This window comes from Pelobates fuscus, chromosome 13, assembly GCF_036172605.1.
Source record: "Pelobates fuscus isolate aPelFus1 chromosome 13, aPelFus1.pri, whole genome shotgun sequence".
NCBI classification, from domain to species: domain Eukaryota; kingdom Metazoa; phylum Chordata; class Amphibia; order Anura; family Pelobatidae; genus Pelobates; species Pelobates fuscus.
Genome location: NC_086329.1, coordinates 8256485 through 8275154, shown reverse-complemented (window position 1 = coordinate 8275154; position 18670 = coordinate 8256485). Strand labels below are relative to the sequence as shown.

The window sequence follows — 18670 nt, the reverse complement described above, 5'->3', positions numbered from 1 at the left end:
TATTACCATTTTTTTTTTTTTTTTACAGTGAGCAGCCACAGGCTCACTGTTTAGTGGACATACCCCTACTCGCGGTATAGCGAGTAGGGGTATTGGGGAGATTTTAATCTCCCTTGTCATATTATGGGGGTCATATTGACCCCCATAGAGTGAGGGGGGACATGGGGGGGCTTAGGAAGTGGCGAGGAGCACTGCTCCCTGCCGCTTCTATAGTTACATATTACAAGGAGGGAGCTGCACGCCGGTAGCTCCCTCCTTGTAATAAACTGAACGAACAAACTAACACTGATACACAGTGTTAGTTTGTTCGTCTGATTTTTTCTATTCATTCATTCGTCTGTCTGATGAATGAATGAATAGATGAAATTCCCGTTCGCATGTCCAGGTGTTTCACTGGGCATGTGCGGGAATCTCACAGTCTGTGTAGTGTGGGTAGATGACGTGTCCCACAGGGACTTCACCTACCCACACAAAGATGGCGGCGCCCTGAATAAAGATCGGGGCAGAAGATAAAGTATTAAAAAGAGGTAATGTGGGGGGCTTAGGGGCATTTGGGGGTGACTAGGGGGTCGATTGGATGTAGTGGAGGCGGGAGGGGGGTTAAAAAAAAAAAAAACGGGATTCGGCATGACAGTGCCACTTTAAGTCGTGTGTTTGGTATGTTCCTCTTATAAAAAGTAGCAATCTCAACACGGACACATTAGAGATGAGCCTTTTTCCCATCAGATGGTTCTAAACTCAAGAGGCAAAGACTGTTCAACTGCACGTGGAAGTCTGTGATTGGACATTAACAGACAGACAATACCGGGAAGAAAGATGGTTTGTGAAGGCTGCAGATACTATAGCTGCAGCTATTGCCAACCAAAATGTGATGCCCACAAAGAAAAACCATGCAGAAACTAAGCTATGTACATTCTTTCTTTATGCTATAGCTAACAAGTTGTTGAATTACTTTTTTTTTGCCAAGACAAGTGTGGAAAGCAGGATATTTTACAAACTTTGTTTTAGGTGGGGAAAAAAAAAAAACACAACACGTCATATGCTGGATAAATTTTATTAGCCTTATTGATTTGTAGGCGATCCAGACGTTTATGTAAAGATTTGTTAGAGTATACAATGCATTTTAACACCAAATACAAACATTTTTCTTTAACGGTACCCAGTTAAAGATATCAATCAACGTGACTGCATGCCCAGGCCAGAATTAAACAATTGCAAATGAGATATCAGACAGTGTAATATCACCAGAGACGCTCAGATCTTTGATCTGATTCAGTTCTCTCACTCTGTGTCGGTATTTACAGATGTCCTCGTTATTTACTTTCACGGTGTACTGGTCTGGTTCACAAAGCACTTTAATCTGAAGACACGAGGGAGACAAAATAGACCATTTAAAAGTTTATACTGTCTACAAGCTATTACTTTAGAAGACTGTGACAAAGATGTTCAGCAGATCGGGAGCAGAATATGATTTTATAAAGATATCATCTATGTAATCATTTTGACTGTGTTGGAATTTCACTGAAATTGCAGCCAAGTCAAGGGATGTATAGTAAAAAAGGGGGAGAAAAGGATGTTAAAAGAAAACATTTGCAAGCGAGGTTTACCGTGAATGGTTGGCCGGTATTAAATGGGAACTTTGCCTGAGCCCTTTCTTCATCTCCCCATTTGGGACCAATCATTGAATTTCTGACAATAACCCAGGGTCGCTCATCAAACCGTGGATTAAAATGGAAAGCGATATCATGGCCTTTTTTGAAGTCAAAGTTAAATCTTAAAAGCAGAAATAAAAAGTTACATATTAAAAAAAAATAATTCTATTAAGGAACAAACAAACATACAGGATCAAGTTCTACAAAATGTATTCATAGAAAATAAGATTCATTTGGAAAAAAAACAAAAACAGCACACCCTTGGAGAATCAAATTTACGTTTTTTGCAAAAACTCAGGTTTGTGAAGGTTGGTTTACCAAACTTAATTCATGATTATTTGGCAACCAATGCGGCTGCAGCCCTTAAAATGTAATATGGAGCATGCTAGTCCTTTGTGGATGGAGATTGAGGGTGCCAAGAGTTTACCTTACTCCATTAAAGTCTGCTCTTGGGCCACAGATGGAGAACATGTATCCAACCACCAAAGCCACTATTAAGGCTTGGATAGTGTCATACACCAAGATTAACCCTTCCACTACCTAGTCCAGAGCCAGCCCCTGATCAGTGTCGAGATCTGCATTACCTGACTTAGATGTGAAATATTGGCTTTCCCACTGTCGTACATATTAAGGATTTATTTTTGTGCAATTCCTTTATTTTTTGACCAGTTATAGGCCAAATTTGGCCTGGACACTTCTGTTGCCCTGATGCATAGACAAATGGTAAATTTGCTTAGTGAACACTTTAACGTCTCGGATAGGGATCTTGGAGAATGTCAAATAAGCCAGTCTAATCTAGAAAAGATATAGCTCTCAGATCCTGACCGTAGACAAACCATTTCAATGTGCTGTGCTTATTTTGCTAGGGAACCTGGTCCAAAATTGGACTATATGACAGAGGAAAAGAGAATAGAATGTGAAATTTACTATTGAAGTGGCATGGGTTTCTATAAGCGCTACGGAGCACAACGTAGTCTGTGGCGCTTTTAGAAACCCATTAAACGCATATATAGATGGTACCTTACTCCTTCCAAATTATTAAATTAGCCTCTCTCCTACTAATACATGCTGGAGAAGGTACGAACATGTAGGCACACTATTACATATGTCCTACATTAAAACCATATTTGGCCAATACACACTCATACACCCAAGTTGTGTCTCAATAAATTCCCAGAGGGTTTACCCAAGGTTAAAATTATGTTGGGCCATCTATTAATTTCAGCTGTTCCCCGGTACTGTAAGTCTGACTCGAACATGCTATGCAAGACCTCTGTCATGGATGGAATGGTGTCAAAGTGTTGTGAACTAGGTTTTAGGACTCCCTCTGTTTTTAGAAGTTGCTGGGAAAACCAACAAAACAAAATAAAATCTAAAAGTACATATACATACTTCAAATTGTGCACATCAGATCACACTGCAGTATACAGAGACAGCATTAAAATGGGGTTCCTAGTTTTACCTTTTTGCGTTTGGGTTAACACTGCCTTGAATGGTTACTAAGAGGCGAGGGACAACTCCTGCAGGCAAAGCTATATTATAAGGCACTCTCTGCAAAAAGGAAAAAAAAAAAATACATCATTGGATTGCAGTCAGTATTTCAGACATATTGAATACAAAACAAAAAGTCTACGTTTCCAGCGATTCATTCAGCACTTCATAGGCCATCATGTTGGCTTGCTAGGTGTTTTATTTGGACGCTCCCCATGCAGTTTTTCCTTGGTGCTATAATTAGCCAGGTGAGGTGAGCCCCCGAACAGAGCTTTCAGGACCTGCTCCTTAACCCCTTAAGGACACATGACATGTCATGATTCCCTTCTATTCCAGAAGTTTGGTCCTTAAGGGGTTAAATCAGCGATTGTTCTGAGATCACTCAGGGAAACGCACCCTTCATTCGTAACACTATCAGCACTCAACGTCTTACTCAGAGTCTGAGAAGTCAGGACAAGGCCTGCTACCTTCACCAAGCACCATCAAGATTAAACTAATTGATCACTGTATTATACAGCAATGCTGGCCCATTCACCCCACATTATTTACTAAAGGGAGAATTGCTGGGAATTTAAAGTGAATTGAAAGGTTAAAGCTGTCGAACAGGTTAAATTTGCCAAGTCAGCCATGAATTAAATGGGACCTTTACCTTAAATTTCTTACTTTAGTACCTAACCTCCTAGGGGAAGTTTAAAATATAAAAATAAATACATTCTACATTTTTTTTTTTTTAAATAAGGGGGATAGGAAAAAAAAAAAAAAAAAAAGGAAAATCTCATTCCCACCAGCATTCCTGTTCCCCTACTACGACAATGTGTAAAGAAAAATCCCGGGACTCATCTCCATTGCATAAGACTGGTTACAGAATGCTGCTGAGATGGAAATCTTTGAGCTTATTTTAAAGAAATAAGTCAAACTGAACAGATCTGCTGGTTCTCACTTTCATTTAACTTCAAATAGGTTGCCGATGTCGGATTTAACTAATTTAAAAACAGACTCACCACAGGTCCAGTAGGTGCCGGATATCCAGGAGCGCTGGGTGTGACTCCCGGAGTGGGAGCACCTGGGAATTGCTGGCCTGGTCCAGGGAATCCTGGGAATTGCTGGCCTGGTCCAGGGAGTTGCTGACCTGGTGCACTTGGTCCACTAGATGGGGCCCCTGGGGCGCCAGGATACCCTGGGTACTGCTGGCCTCCTGGGGCACCAGGAAACCCTGGGTACTGCTGGCCTCCTGGGGCACCAGGAAACCCTGGGTACTGCTGGCCTCCTGGGGCACCAGGAAACCCTGGGTACTGCTGGCCTCCTGGGGCACCAGGAAACCCTGGGTACTGCTGGCCTCCTGGGGCACCTGGGTACTGCTGGCCTCCTGGGGCACCAGGATACCCTGGGTACTGCTGGCCAGCTGCTGGGTTCTGGCCCTCCCAAGGGGCACCTGGCCAGGATTGCCCACCAGATTGCTGGGTTGGGGCTTGACTTTGGCCCGATACGGCATCTGTTAACTAATGGAGAAAGAAAGTCAGGTGGCCAATGTGAAGGATTCAACAAAACAAAAAACACATTTTTAAAGTTTGTTCAGATGGAATGAAATTCATCATGTGGTGTTTCAGCTTAGATACGTATTGTCCATGCAATCGTTTACAGATCAGCTATGCAGATGAACCAAAATAGCACCAGAGATTGAGTACTGCACATACACAAGGGAAATATTTTGTTTGTACAGCAGAATATAATCCGTGCATTTTCTGGTCATGTGGTCTTTAATGAACTTTCCAAGCATTTCAATACTGGGAGAAAAATCTCCCATAGACTTTAACGTGGACTTTTATAGACAAATTTGGAAGGTTTTTCTAACCAAATTTAATCATTTGGAAGGCTTGTAAAAAGGAACATTATAGCTTCACGAATACAAACATTTATACCGGACACTATAGCGCCGGCTATTCAGGTTTCTAGTCCCCCCTTCTCGGTTATGGGAAAACAAACTTTAAAATAAAAAGGTTTAATCTTAAATGTCATCCAATGTTTTCCCATAGAAGAGAATTATGAGGCTATTGTGCATGCAGTACACCAATTAATATCTCCTCAAAGAGATGCATTGAATCAGTACCTCGATGGGAATGTTCAGCACCTCCATGCGGAGCATGCACAACTGATAATGATCAGAAATTGGTTTCCATTTTCCAGTGATTATCCTGTGAACTTTAAAACATATCCATCGGATTGACTTGAGGGTGTGTGAAAGATAGGTTCTGCTGTTACATTGATGGTATTACGGTGATGTGGCCCCTACATGCATTTACCACGGTTTTGTAATATCATGCCAGTAAATATGGATTTATAATGGTATGGACAAACTGGATGAAATGAGATTTCACTAGCATGTCCCAAGCTGATCTGGAAACATTGGCTTTCACTTAATGTGGTCAGTTAGCCAGCGTCAGGAGAGATCATTGGGGAATAAATAAAATGAAAGATAATGGGGCGTATGGGGGTGGTAGTGTAGAATAGTAAATAAATAAAATTAAATAAGATGGAGGAGGGGGTGGGCGGGAGAATCTTCCTTTTCATCTGGAAGAAAAATCTTGAAGACACTAAAGACAAGGGTAATAGTTTAACCCCTTAATGACACAACTTCTGGAATAAAAGGGAATCATGACGGAATATATCCGTCGTCTGTCCTTAAGGGGATAAACCAAGCTTCTTTTATTTGTATTTTAAGGAAATAGAAAAGGTTATTGTATTTGAAGACTGCAGGAAAAGGTTAGCACAGGACAGGTAGAAAGAAAATTAAATTGATAACTTACCGAAAAATCGTCTGACATTTTCTGCAAAAAGGAAGAAAATAAAATTCAGTTACCACAAATATCTGAATTTAGAGGGGAGAACACACACACGACCTGAAGCAGGGTGGACATTACCCTCACCATTTAATTTGGTCTTTGGGACCCATTTACCCGCTTCTTCTCTGTTTGTTTGGGAGTATTCTATTCTCTATACCCATTGTAAGTGTTTTTACACTAAGTTGGTCTTCGGTTTTACAAGTGATTAAAGTTACTAAAGAATACATTTCTGTGGACATTATCATATTATCCGTGGATTGACATTACACTGAAAACTGCTTATTCATGCAAGCTTACGGCATTTCCTCACTGCAATAACAATATGGAGGATTACAAATTTTAATTGCATGCTACACACACACACACACACACTGAGTTTTATTTAGGTTTAATACAGGGATTTGGAATTTGAGCGGGTGTGTTAGTGGTATTATACGGTTTGTTTCTATGGCAGTAAAAGGAATATCTGGAGTGTGGTGGCTGTGTAGATATTTAGTGGATCTTAGAACTTTTTGGTTGGGATTTGCCAAAGCTTGGACTGAAGGGGTTATGGACACACACACACACTTTTTTTTGCAGAGTGGGAGCATGGTCTGTCCTGTAAAAGCCAGAGACTGGGGTGTGTGTGCGGTGAGGCATTCAGCCTATACACCGTCACAGCCTCCACCTTCCAGGACTTGAATACCATGTAATAGGATGACTGCACTACCACGAGGTTTCACGTCAACTGAAGCATTTTATCCAGCTGACGAAAAATGACTCAGCAGAGGTTTAAGATGAAGCAGAGTGTGTGTCAATTGAAGCATTTTATTGATTTAGAAACAGTATAAGGTGTGCCCACCACCCTGATTTTGGTGGGAAAGTCCTGATTTTTAGATGTTGGACCAACTTCGGGGATTTATCCTCAAGTAGTGTAGCGAGAGCGCTAGAAAGAGCTGAAACAGAGCTCCCAGCATGATGGACAGGCGGCCTAGCATTCACACCAGGCTGATCAGACAGTAATCTGGTGGGATCTACCCCATCCTACTTCTCAGGACACGAAGATTGGGGGGGGGGGGGGGGGGGTAGGGTATAGAGTATCAATTATTTACCAAAGACAACCACATGTGACAAATGCACAAGGTTTCCTTGTTTTGTCGTATAAGTTCTGATACTGGTTTAGATTTAAGGAAAAAAAAAAAGTCACTTCAAACGTAGACACACACAGTCGTCATATGAAGTAGTTTTATGAGCTGCAGACAATTCCCCGCTGACCTCCATCCTCCCAGCACAAAGTGACAGCCACGCTATTGTGACAAGTGCAGTACGAACACCGGTTTAAACGCCCTTGTGCCAGGTAATTTAGCGGCCATTACGAACACCGCAGATAGTTACATACGTCCACCATAGGCCAAGGCTCCCCATTTCACATCACACTGAAACCATTAAATGAACTGTTACTGTGTAATCCCCGGAGTCTCGTACTGTTATGGCAGAGGAGAATTATTGAAGATGCTCCTGCATAATGACCGTGCAAATATGACAATAATCAAGACTGGCGTGGTACGATGACCGTGTGCAAACAGTCAGTCACCATCACGAATTAGTCAATTTTTTGGGTTTCTGCAGAGATCACTGCAGAACACGTACATTGATGCAAAGCATTATCTCCATAAACACAATAAATTGGATTTTTGCACTTACTGTTAGTGCCGCCTTTTTAAATGGTGTCTGCTGGGTCACCAGAAAAAAAATCCTACAGAGAGAGTGATAACGAGGCAGCGATATGCGTGGGGGTGCCCTGCCTACCTTTCTTTGAAAAAGAAATGCAAAGTATTTGAGAATTTGCAAATGTAAACTGGTTTGTGCGGTTTTGTTTTTACAAAGTGACTTGCTGGGTAGATTACTGAGCCTCAGGGGAAGGTGTAGCTTTCAGTGATAAATTACATTAGAAATAATAAATTAACTACTGGAGTCTCAAAAACAAATGGGACTCCAAACCTGGTTTTATACAAAGTCAGGGAAAGTAAGAAACATTATAAAAAAGGTATAAATTATATTATGACCAATCCGGAAATAAGCACGGAATTAGGATTCAGCACACACTAGCCGGTTGCTTTCAACTTGTATGGTGCATGCTTGTGTGTAGCGTGAGCCGATTGTGGTGTGGTATTGTGTAAATAGGTCGATTTCATTTGTGGTGTACTATGTGTGGCTAGGGGATGTACACAGTGTGTGTTCAGAGAATGTTGTATGTGTTTGCTTATAAGGAATGTAGTGTGCACAGTGCGGTCATTCTTGGTGGTCTTAGTGACGAGTCTCACGAGACCTGAGCGTTGCCGCAGTAACGGGTCCCTCCTGCCACATATCAATGCCTGTGGGTGGGTGAGGGAGATCTTTGATCTCCCCACCGGCCCATGAAGTCCCACAGCAGCGCCGGCTCTGCATGGGTCGGCAGGGGAGATACTATGATCTCCCCTGCCGGCCTCGGTCCATGGCCATCGCGGCCCACTGGCCAGTCTGGGCCTGCCTGTGGTGCATGCATACAGGGGCCACTAGAGACACATCCTGGTGGCTAGGCAACTTTTGGTCATGCTCTGCACAAGGACATCCAGTGTCAGACAACTCTCCATTGGAAAGCATTGCAGTAGTTAGCACGCCCTGTCGGGTTACTTCGGAGGGGGCTGACCCAGCACCGCAGGAGATTGGCGTTTTAAAAATCGGGCAACTACAGTAAGGGTTTATTAACCCTAACACTGCCAGGAGAGGTAAGTATAGTGATGGGATACTATAGCGCTAGAAATACAAAGCTGTATACCTTTTATTACCACCTGATGGGAAATTCTGACCAGGGTTGGACACTGAATAACAGCGCGACCAGGCTCCTGTTAGATTTGCATTTATTAATATTCACAGTTTAGTTTAACATTTCATATTTTATTTTACAGTTTAATGAATAATCTATGTGTGATCACTGTACAGGGAAGCAGGGTGATTTATACACAGCCCAGATGAATGAGATTACTGCAACCACCCAAAATTCCAACTTCCTGCAAGTCATTCTATACAATGTATCCCCTATCAAACAATCCAAGTAAAAACATTTTAATGACAAAATATGCTGTAATACAAAAAAAAAACCAAAACATTAAAATAAACCGATTCTGGCTCAATCTTGAAATGTATTTGATGGCAGGAAATTTGAGTTGGCCACAAGCCTTCGATCAAGGAGTAGAATTTCTAGGTTTGGCAGGTAACATGTTCTATACAAGAACAAGAAGGGAAGCAGGACACTGGGGACAATTGTGTCCATGAAAGATATTCGTAGCCCAGGGTGCATGCAGACAGCAGAAAAACTACCGGCCACGCAGCTACACCCCGGCACACAAACTGCAGGGAGCATCATCGGTTGTCACTCACAATGTCACCTGATTGGAAACCTGACCAGGGGCCTGGTTGGACACTGAAGCCCTTTAATCCTGGTAGATTTGCAGTTCTAGGAGGAAGAAAGCCCAGGTTACAAAGAGCAGCGTGGTGAGGGCTAGGAAGCCGGACCAGCCCCAATCAGCCTCAGCCAGATCCCACTAAATGCCAGGGAAGCCACCCAAAATGTATGGCTTAAAAAAAATAAAAATAAAATGCCAATTGTGACTCTTGGGATGTAAGGAGAGAGAAATATATGGATCTCTCTCTCCATACATTCCAACAATCAAAATGTCAATACGATACACAAACACACCCCTGCATTCAAAAACATATAAACACAACACTGCATTAAAATGGCGACAGTACAAACACGGGACGCTCATACAGTCACGCATCCCAGCCAGAGACGCTCATACAGTCACGCATCCCAGCCAGAGACGCTCATACAGTCACGCATCCCAGCCAGAGACGCTCATACAGTCACGCATCCCAATTCACACAGGGTACAATTACAATAATCTGTTCACACATATACAGCTCTGGCTTACAAAGCATCATGGGAGATGCACAGCAGTTGGGACTATTTTGGTCGCTCATGGCGGTCAAAACAAGATAATTAAACCACATGCACCAGGTCCCGCTCTACATTAGTTCCGCCAGCGCATGCATATACTATGGTGTCAGGCGCCAGACACTGGCAGGGAGCTGCGGAATTGCTCTCCCCATTAGTGGAAATCGCATAGAGGGGGGCGGGGCCGGACAGCCATGCCGAACGGACGCACAATGGAGTAGCTCCTGAGATACTCTCCAGTTTTGGCAATTTAAAAACTACCTACATACTCATCCAAAGACTGGTAGCTGTGACCCAGTGCATGAAGCCACCCTGGTCCCGAGGAGAGGCTTGCTGGGAAGTTTTAGTCCCTCGGAGGGGCGGTGAGTGGGGTGGGCGGCCGCTGCTCGGCTTTCCTGCCCGCCAGCGGCAAGGCAGAAGCACGAGGCTAGACGGATCCGGCCCTGTTACCCCCCCCCCTCTGGACCGGCGGGGGTGATCCTGGTCCCCACCCCGCAGCCCATCAGAGTGCAGCAACAACGGCACTCAAAGCACCAGCAGAGTGGACACAGTGCAAAGAGGCCGCTTCTAAAATGGCAGAGACGGCATGACAAGCCACCCACGATCAAAGGCCGAATGGCACACCCACCTCTCCTGACTTCACACGGGCAGATTGCTGATGCGGACTGCAAGGGAACAAGCAAGTACAAGCCGTGACCCCACAAGCCAGGCTATGGCGGAGCTGCGCTAAACCGATCGAGCCCAAAGCCATAAAACACGGAGTGGGCCACTGCCATAGCGCACTGGCCTTACCTACCACACCGCCCAGATCATCACATGGGGGCAGAAACAGAAGGATCTGCAACAACAGCCGACTGGTCTGCCGCCGAAGACAGGCACCCGACTGGATCACAGGTCAACCATAAAGGGCCATACTACTCTGCCACTTAACGGGACTAGAATTAACATAACAGTCTCCAGACCTTTTGTCCCTCTCCAAAATTAAAACTCCTTCACGACCAAAGAAAGGACTCTAAATGTGCATCCACAGAACGTCACCTTGCTGGCATGGAGTCCAATTGGGGGTGGAAAAGCTGCAGGGCAATCTCAAATGCTGATGCTCCCTCTGTTTTATTGCCTTTGCCTTCCAGCTACTAAATATCTAGGTTAAGTTTAGCACAACATTCAATTACACATTCTATGCCTAGTCAGACAAGAAGTATGTTTAACTACACCGCTATAGTATCAAAGCATGATAGTATTAAATCGACTAATAACAGTATTAAAGCGACTAATTGAAATCTAGCCTGACCATTTACTATACCAAACTGTACCAACATGTTTATACAGCTCTCATAATATGCATGCATGGGGGCGGGGCCGGACCGCAGAGCTGAGCGGCAGCAATCCTTACCAGCTCCTGCTGCCAGCTGCTGTAAAAGCGACTTTAAGCTGCTGAAACTGCACCAAAACGCCAAGCTACAGCCACCAAGTGAAGGGGGAAATCGGGGCAAACAAAATGATACCCCACAAGCGACACCCGACCCGATCGGAGCCCGATGCACTGATGAGGCACGCTGGCATGGCGGGCGCGGGAGAGGCGGCCGCTCTCCTGATGCCCAAAACACTGGAAAAGCAGACTCAGAGCCCTCGTTCCCCCCCCTCTGGACCGGCGGGGGATATCCCGGTCCTCCCTCACACGATCAGCCAGACAAGCCATACCCAAGAGTCAGGACCACGGAGTCCGGAGGCCACATGCGGGGAAAACAAAATGGCGGCCGGCCCACACACCACTAGGTGCGAGATCAGAAGGGACACGGAACTCAGGTACGAGCGCATGTTCAGGGCAGTCTGGAGGCCCTACTGCAGTCCCCACTCACAGAACCCTCAGCTGGCAAGAAGTGTAAAGGCAATAGGAGAGATGGGACAAACCCCACTCTCGAAAAGATCACCCATCCCAAGGTGTTGCTGATACGTCCCCAATGCGGGCGCACACTCCCTCTGGCAATCAGAGCCCGTAAAAGGCGCAGAAAGAAACAAGGCCCCCTGAGGAACCGCAACCATACGCAATCAACCCAGCCGATGGTGTCAACAACAACCCAGCCAAACCCAGCCTGCCATCAAAGCAAGCGGGGAGGACCCCACAGGAACCGCTCCCTACTACATGCTGGGGCCGGGCGCAACTGCGGAGGCAGAGACAGCACCCACTGAACCTCTTCCACCTTCACCGCCCGGATGCAGGCCACAGGAGAGCTCAACGCTCACCTCCCTCATGCAAAGCTAGTAAGCAGAGGAGATCGGTGAAGCCACGACCCCCTCAGGTGCCCTACACAACGGGGATGACACCGCTCCAAGCAACTAGGCATGAACGACACCGCCCCAGGTATGCAGAAAAGGCCTCCAAAACAGGCATTGGCTGAAGCAGCCTAGACTGACACGTTACACGGCTCACAGCCTGTGCCCCTGCACATAATGCAGAGACTCTCGTTACCCGGAGGCAACAAAAGTTTACCCAGTTTATTCAGTTTTAATCAGTTAAATGTGTGACCAGAAGCCCAGTATACTTATGCTTCCCTCTTTTATTTTATTGTATCATAATAAGGTCTCCTGAATCCCTCCTGTATAGAGGAAAATGTATGCCACTCATAACTTCTGCCTTGCATGTTGGGGTTACTTATGTTTATTCTTTGAGATGTTAATCCACAGCCTGTACTCACTGGGCCTTTAAACCCTGTCTAACTCCCTAGATGACTCATTAAGCCCAGCTACAAGCCCATTTTAAAGGGGCTACACTGTAAAGTTAAGCTTGCTATCTATATAACTCAAATCTAAAAAACCCAATACATGGAAGCTTTCCCCCACCTAACATCTAGAGGGTTGAAGCCTGTTTACACATATCTTACGAAAAAGTGCATGCTCCTCATGTGTCATTTACGGCTTGAAATATGTTTAGTGATCCGTGCCCATGTTGAGGCGACATATGATTAGCCTATCTGTATAACTTTTCTTCACTGAAAACTAAAATGTTAATCTTTGTTAAAATATATCCTTAAAAATGTGCCTGTTCAACGAATGCCACAACATGTAATACAAATGACTGCTATCTTACCCTGATGTCGCTGTTGTGGCGCACCAAGGCTACTTGTTGATTTTGTGCACAACAAAAATAAAGAATTAAAAAAAAAAAAAAAAAAAAATTATATGCATGCATAACCTGTAACATCTATAGACTAGCATGAACATTTACCAAGCCTTATTACAATACATACCCATTTTTAAAAGCCTAACTCAAGCTGCATAAAATATAAAAAAATTTTGCCTGTTAATCTTTTGTCCCGCATGTTGCGCAAGGAAAATGCCTGAGGACTGCTTTCGGGGCACCTCATGCCTGCCTGTAATATCTATGTGCACTACAAAAATAAAGAATAAAAAAGAAAAAAAAAAAAAAAAAAAAAAAGAGAAAAATCGCATAGAAAGGCTGAGCTGTATCGAGTATTATTCAAACAGCTGCTGATGGTAGACTCGGTACTGGATGGGTTCTCATAGGAATACAGTCATTGCGTATATCTGTAAACACTGCCCTTCTCTATGTATTACTTATAGGAGAATGGAACCTGCAATCTGACACTCTGTACCCAACATGCAGCGAGAGGGTTAATATCTCCCTCTGCACCCAACATGCAGTGAGAGGGTTAATATCTCTAGAGCCAGGTAGAATCCTCTGAGCTAGGTTGAACCATCTAGCAGCAAGATCTCAAATTATGGGTTTTACAATTAGCAGGGAGTAGTAGCTAGATTGATGGTATACAGATGGGATTTTAATAAAGTGAATTATTTTTTTTTTGTGTAATATAGTTCCCTAGTTACGATTTTATAAATAAGAACACCAAGTCCCACACATCTCAGCCCTTGTTTACAGGTAACTTGGAGAAAATAGAGGTTTAATAAGCGCTTGCTGCCACAATGGGTTTATTCATTAGGCCAGTCAGGATACTACCTAGTTATTCAGTGATCCTGTTACAGACGGACAAACACACAAACTGGAAACATTTTATTTAACTCTGCTATTGCGGCCTAAACATTGCAACACCAACAGGGAGAGAACGCAGACTTATAGGGACACACAGAGTTACAAAACAAGCTGTAAGCAGGAATATAAAACAGTAATATATATATATCCTACATGTTCTATGTCAAATTTTCTATATATTGTCTATTAATATTGTTTTTTGTATTTTATTGTATCCTATTGTATCAATGCAATGTTTTGTGGACACAGGACATACTTGAAAACGAGAGAAATCTCAATGTATCTTTCCTGGTAAAATATTTTATAAAATATAAACAAATAACTATGAATACATACAAACAAGTTATTAACACTGTCATTTTTGGGAACTAACCAAAGAAGGTTTAATAATAAAAGATATACTTACAGAAGGCCTCGTATCACAATCAGGAGACTGAGGGGTAACCAGAAAATGTTAGCAGTTACTGCTACAGCTTGTTATAAAGGCTGCTCTGAGAGCTGATGGCTAAACGCCCAAAATCACCACACCCCTGACAAAACCTGAGCAGCAACACACACCCCTACTCTCAATACAAGGCCTGCTACAAGCAGCCTGCTTCTCCCACATTCTTTTTAGGGCAGGAACACACATTTTAGAAGAAAAAAATGTGCTTTGTTTATTGTTCGACAGTTAAATAAAACCAAAATACATTTAGGTAATCCGTCTCCTGCAAGCCGAACCTGTTTACAGGACACATGTAGATAGATCTCTCATTAGTTAGACTGTCATCACATACTATTAATAAACAAAACAATGAATAGTTATAGGGTGAAAGTTACATGAATTAATTAACAAACCCAGCTGGACGGGCAAGAAAGGAAAAGTACGATAATCTCAAACACTTGGCTAATTTTACGTTAAGTTTGCAGGTCTGTGGGTCGGCCTGAGATAACATACTCAGGGTTATCTACTAAAGTGAGAATTCAAAGATACAAGTAGCCAAAACATTTAATCTGGTATTTTTACCTCTGTTTTGCCATCCAGAATTATTACATGAAAATTGAGAGTTTACTCCTGGAAGGTGCTGGATTTAGCAAGTGCCGTACATTATGTGTGTAACAATGTATCTATAACTGTACTGTATGTGTCTATTATATGTGTAACAATGTATCTATAACTGTACTGTAGGTGTCTATTATATGTGTAACAATGTATCTATAACTACTGTATGTGTATATTATGTGTGTAACAATGTATCTATAACTGTGCTGTATGTGTCTGTTATATGTGTAACAATGTATCTATAACTGCACTGTATGTGTATATTATATGTGTAACACTGTATCTATAACTGTATTGTATCTGTCTACTATATGTGTAACAATGTATCTATAACTGTACTGTATGTGTCTATTGTATGTGTAACAATGTATCTATAACTGTACTGTAGGTGTCTATTATATGTGTAACAATGTATCTATAACTACTGTATGTGTATATTATGTGTGTAACAATGTATCTATAACTGTGCTGTATGTGTCTGTTATATGTGTAACAATGTATCTATAACTGTACTGTATGTGTATATTATATGTGTAACAATGTATCTATAACTGTATTGTATCTGTCTACTATATGTGTAACAATGTATCTATAACTGTACTGTATGTGTCTATTGTATGTGTAACAATGTATCTATAACTGTATTGTATCTGTCTGCTATATGTGTAACAATGTATCTATAACTGTACTGTATGTGTATTGTATGTGTAACAATGTACCTATAACTGTACAGTATGTGTCTATGTGTAACAATGTATCTATAACTGTACTGTACATGTCTATTATATGTGCAACAATTTATCTATAACTGTACCATATGCATACAAATGTATCTATAACTGTACTGTATATGTCTATTCTATGTGTAACAATGTATCTATAACTTTACTGTCATAGGCGAGCGCAGCCCATTGCATTAGGGTGTGCACCCTAAAGCACAAACACACATGCCGCGTGTATATGTATGTGTATATCCAGAAAAATGAGAGGTGCACTCCTGGATTTGAAAATTAAACTTGATTTATTGTGCAAATTACATAGTTCCAATGATCGCCGTTTCAACCTTTATAAGGTCTTTTTCAAGATCAGAACATACAATTATTAAACTGTGCAAATATATACATATTACAAATGAACACTTACCAATCAAAAGTGCAGTGACTCGCCACCACCCGATCGTGAACCCGGAAGTGAGTGGAGACCACGTGTGACGTCACTCCGTAACGTCTCTACCGTGGATGTTAGGGTAACTAAGCAACAGTAGTGCTGAGCAACCAAGCACCCATGAGTGAAATTATGAGGATTGACTAGCTCTTCCGGGCTGGAGGATTGAAAAGATAACTCTGAGGCTATAATGTGTACTACAAACCAATCGTTAACTTAAAAACCTGTGTATCTCAAAGTGTAAAAAATGTAAGAAGTCCTCAAGGTACCAAAATTAATGAAAATGGACTTAATAAGGATAATAATCAATTCAGTCCCAATGAACATCACTGAGTGGTTCTGGCGGCCTAAAAAATAGCAATTGTCCAAATGATATTTAATATTTACAGAGCAGGAGACATGCATGCTTAATATCAATAAAGAATGAATTCAGATATGTGTGCCCAAGCATTACCACCACCAATAACAGTGTGCTAAGGACATATAAAGACTTAATGAAACAAAGTGTCACCTTGATATAGTAACAAGAAAAAACACATCTTTAGTAAAGGTTACAAAAATGAATTCACATGTATGTTCCCAAGCAAAGCCACCTACTTAGAACGTATATAGAGTAGGAAAAAAGTACCGCGTTGGCACAGTAACAATAAATAAAACAAGAAAATCAAGAAAAAATGCATGCTTTATATAAGCTAAGGAGACGAATAACAACCTATTAAGGTGTATCTTGGACATATATAAAGTTACTGCGAAAAAAGTGACACATTGATACAGTAACAATGAATGAAGTAAGAAAAAAATACAAAATATACTATAGCATGTGAGGGATTCATGCACAAACACTATTTCTGTCTTATCTTGTAAAAAACTTCTTGATTAAGCAAATCTATACTAAGGTTAAACAAAAAAATGTGAATACTCTGAATGCATAATTCTAGAAACATGGAGAATATTGTGTTTTCATTCAAGCCATTGGGGGATACCGTATTTAAATGGTTCATCCAGTATGCCTCACGTTGCAGCAATATTTTAGACCTGTCACCCCCATGGGGTAAAGGGGGAACATAATCAGTGGCATTGAAACGGAAAGACGGGAGATGATGACCCATTGACAGAAAGTGTATAGCGACTGGTTTGTCCGTCTTTTCATCGCGGTATGCAGTGTTGATAGTGGGACGATGTCTTTGAATTCCTCTTGTGAATTAACGTAACATTTCCACAGTTATTATCTTGTCTAGATAGCTCTCTGTGCTGCTCAGATAGGACGCTCACTGCTGTCCGCGCTAGTTCGTTTAGCCTGAGTAGGTTGAGTTTGACTAGCTCGATTTCTTTGTCTTTTATTTTACCGCGTGCATGACGTGTTTATCTGCTATGACGCCATTCTCTCCGTAATGTATTCTTTAATGCCATTGCCTCAATCAAAGAAATATATATATATATATATATATATATATATAAATAAAAAAATCGACACTTCTTTATACTATATATCCTCCTTGTTTGCTATGTTTGTCTTGTCTGAACTGAATTTTGATGCCGTTTTCAAATCTTTAATATAAATTTAAACTAAGGATTAACCGAAGTTCTAGGTGATTTCTCTGTATAGTTTGTTCATGTGTTTTACTATTATTTATTACTGGCATTTGTAAAGTGCTGTTGGCAATCTTTTTACAAATGTTAGAACTAGACTGTTACAGTAATTGGTCTAATGGAGTTTGTTTAACGTACAAAATGTATAACTTATTAGTCCCACTGTTCGATCTCTTGTACAAACAAACACCGGTTGCATAGCAGAATGAACCCACTGATTAAGTAGCACGGGGCTGTATGATATGGGTGTGGTACATAATACATAAAATGAAATCTTATTCTGTGAGTCATTGTTTCAATCAGTTATGAAATCCTGCCATGACTGCAACACTATGTATAATAGAAAAACACATTCGGGTGGCATAAATCACATATTCTTCCTACATATGGGGGGTCTACAGTGCTGCAGTCTTATGACACGGAAATCTGCTAGAATTTACTATTGTCAAGGAAACACTATCCTCTTCAGAACCAATTGTCTTCCAATTTCTTATTTTGTGATTTCCTACCTAGAAAGGTCCCAGCATCCCATGACATATGAATGGAAATCCCAGGATGTCCTCTTTACAATACAGCAGGGATTGACAGAGCAGCTCAAAAGAATAACAGGAGATGCATGTGAACAAAATGTCTAATACAGAGGACACAAGTGACTGGGCTGGGTCTCAGGAGGTTATGACATGGACATAGAATCTGGTTACAGTAAATCGGGATTTAAAGAGGAACCTTCACTAAAATGACTTTTTTTTCCCTCCTATTCTCTGGCAGAAGGTCCAGAGAATGTAATTTGCTAGTGCTATATTTAACCCTGTAACTTTCCAAGACACCCTAAAACCTGTACTTGGGGGGGGGGTACTGTTTTGCAGTACACATATTAGTGTTTCAAAACAGTAAAATGTATTCCAA

At 41.9% G+C, this 18670-nt stretch overlaps 1 protein-coding gene across 2 annotated transcripts; it reads right to left on the bottom strand.

Annotated features, from left to right (window-relative positions):
• Positions 1-1154: 1154 nt before the first annotated feature.
• On the bottom strand, positions 1155-14478 carry LGALS3 (galectin 3). 2 transcript variants are annotated; one of them, XM_063439420.1, is made up of 7 exons: positions 14375-14477; positions 5948-5968; positions 4492-4642; positions 4145-4428; positions 3115-3203; positions 1608-1773; positions 1155-1360 (listed from the first exon to the last, which is right to left on the bottom strand). In XM_063439420.1, the coding sequence occupies exons 2-7, from the start codon at positions 5963-5965 to the stop codon at positions 1205-1207; spliced, it is 864 nt and encodes a 287-aa protein (XP_063295490.1). In that variant the 5' UTR covers positions 5966-5968; positions 14375-14477; the 3' UTR covers positions 1155-1204. The 2 variants fall into 2 exon arrangements, with proteins under 2 accessions (XP_063295490.1, XP_063295489.1); XM_063439419.1 differs by having other exon boundaries at positions 4145-4642; positions 14375-14478.
• Positions 14479-18670: the final 4192 nt, after the last annotated feature.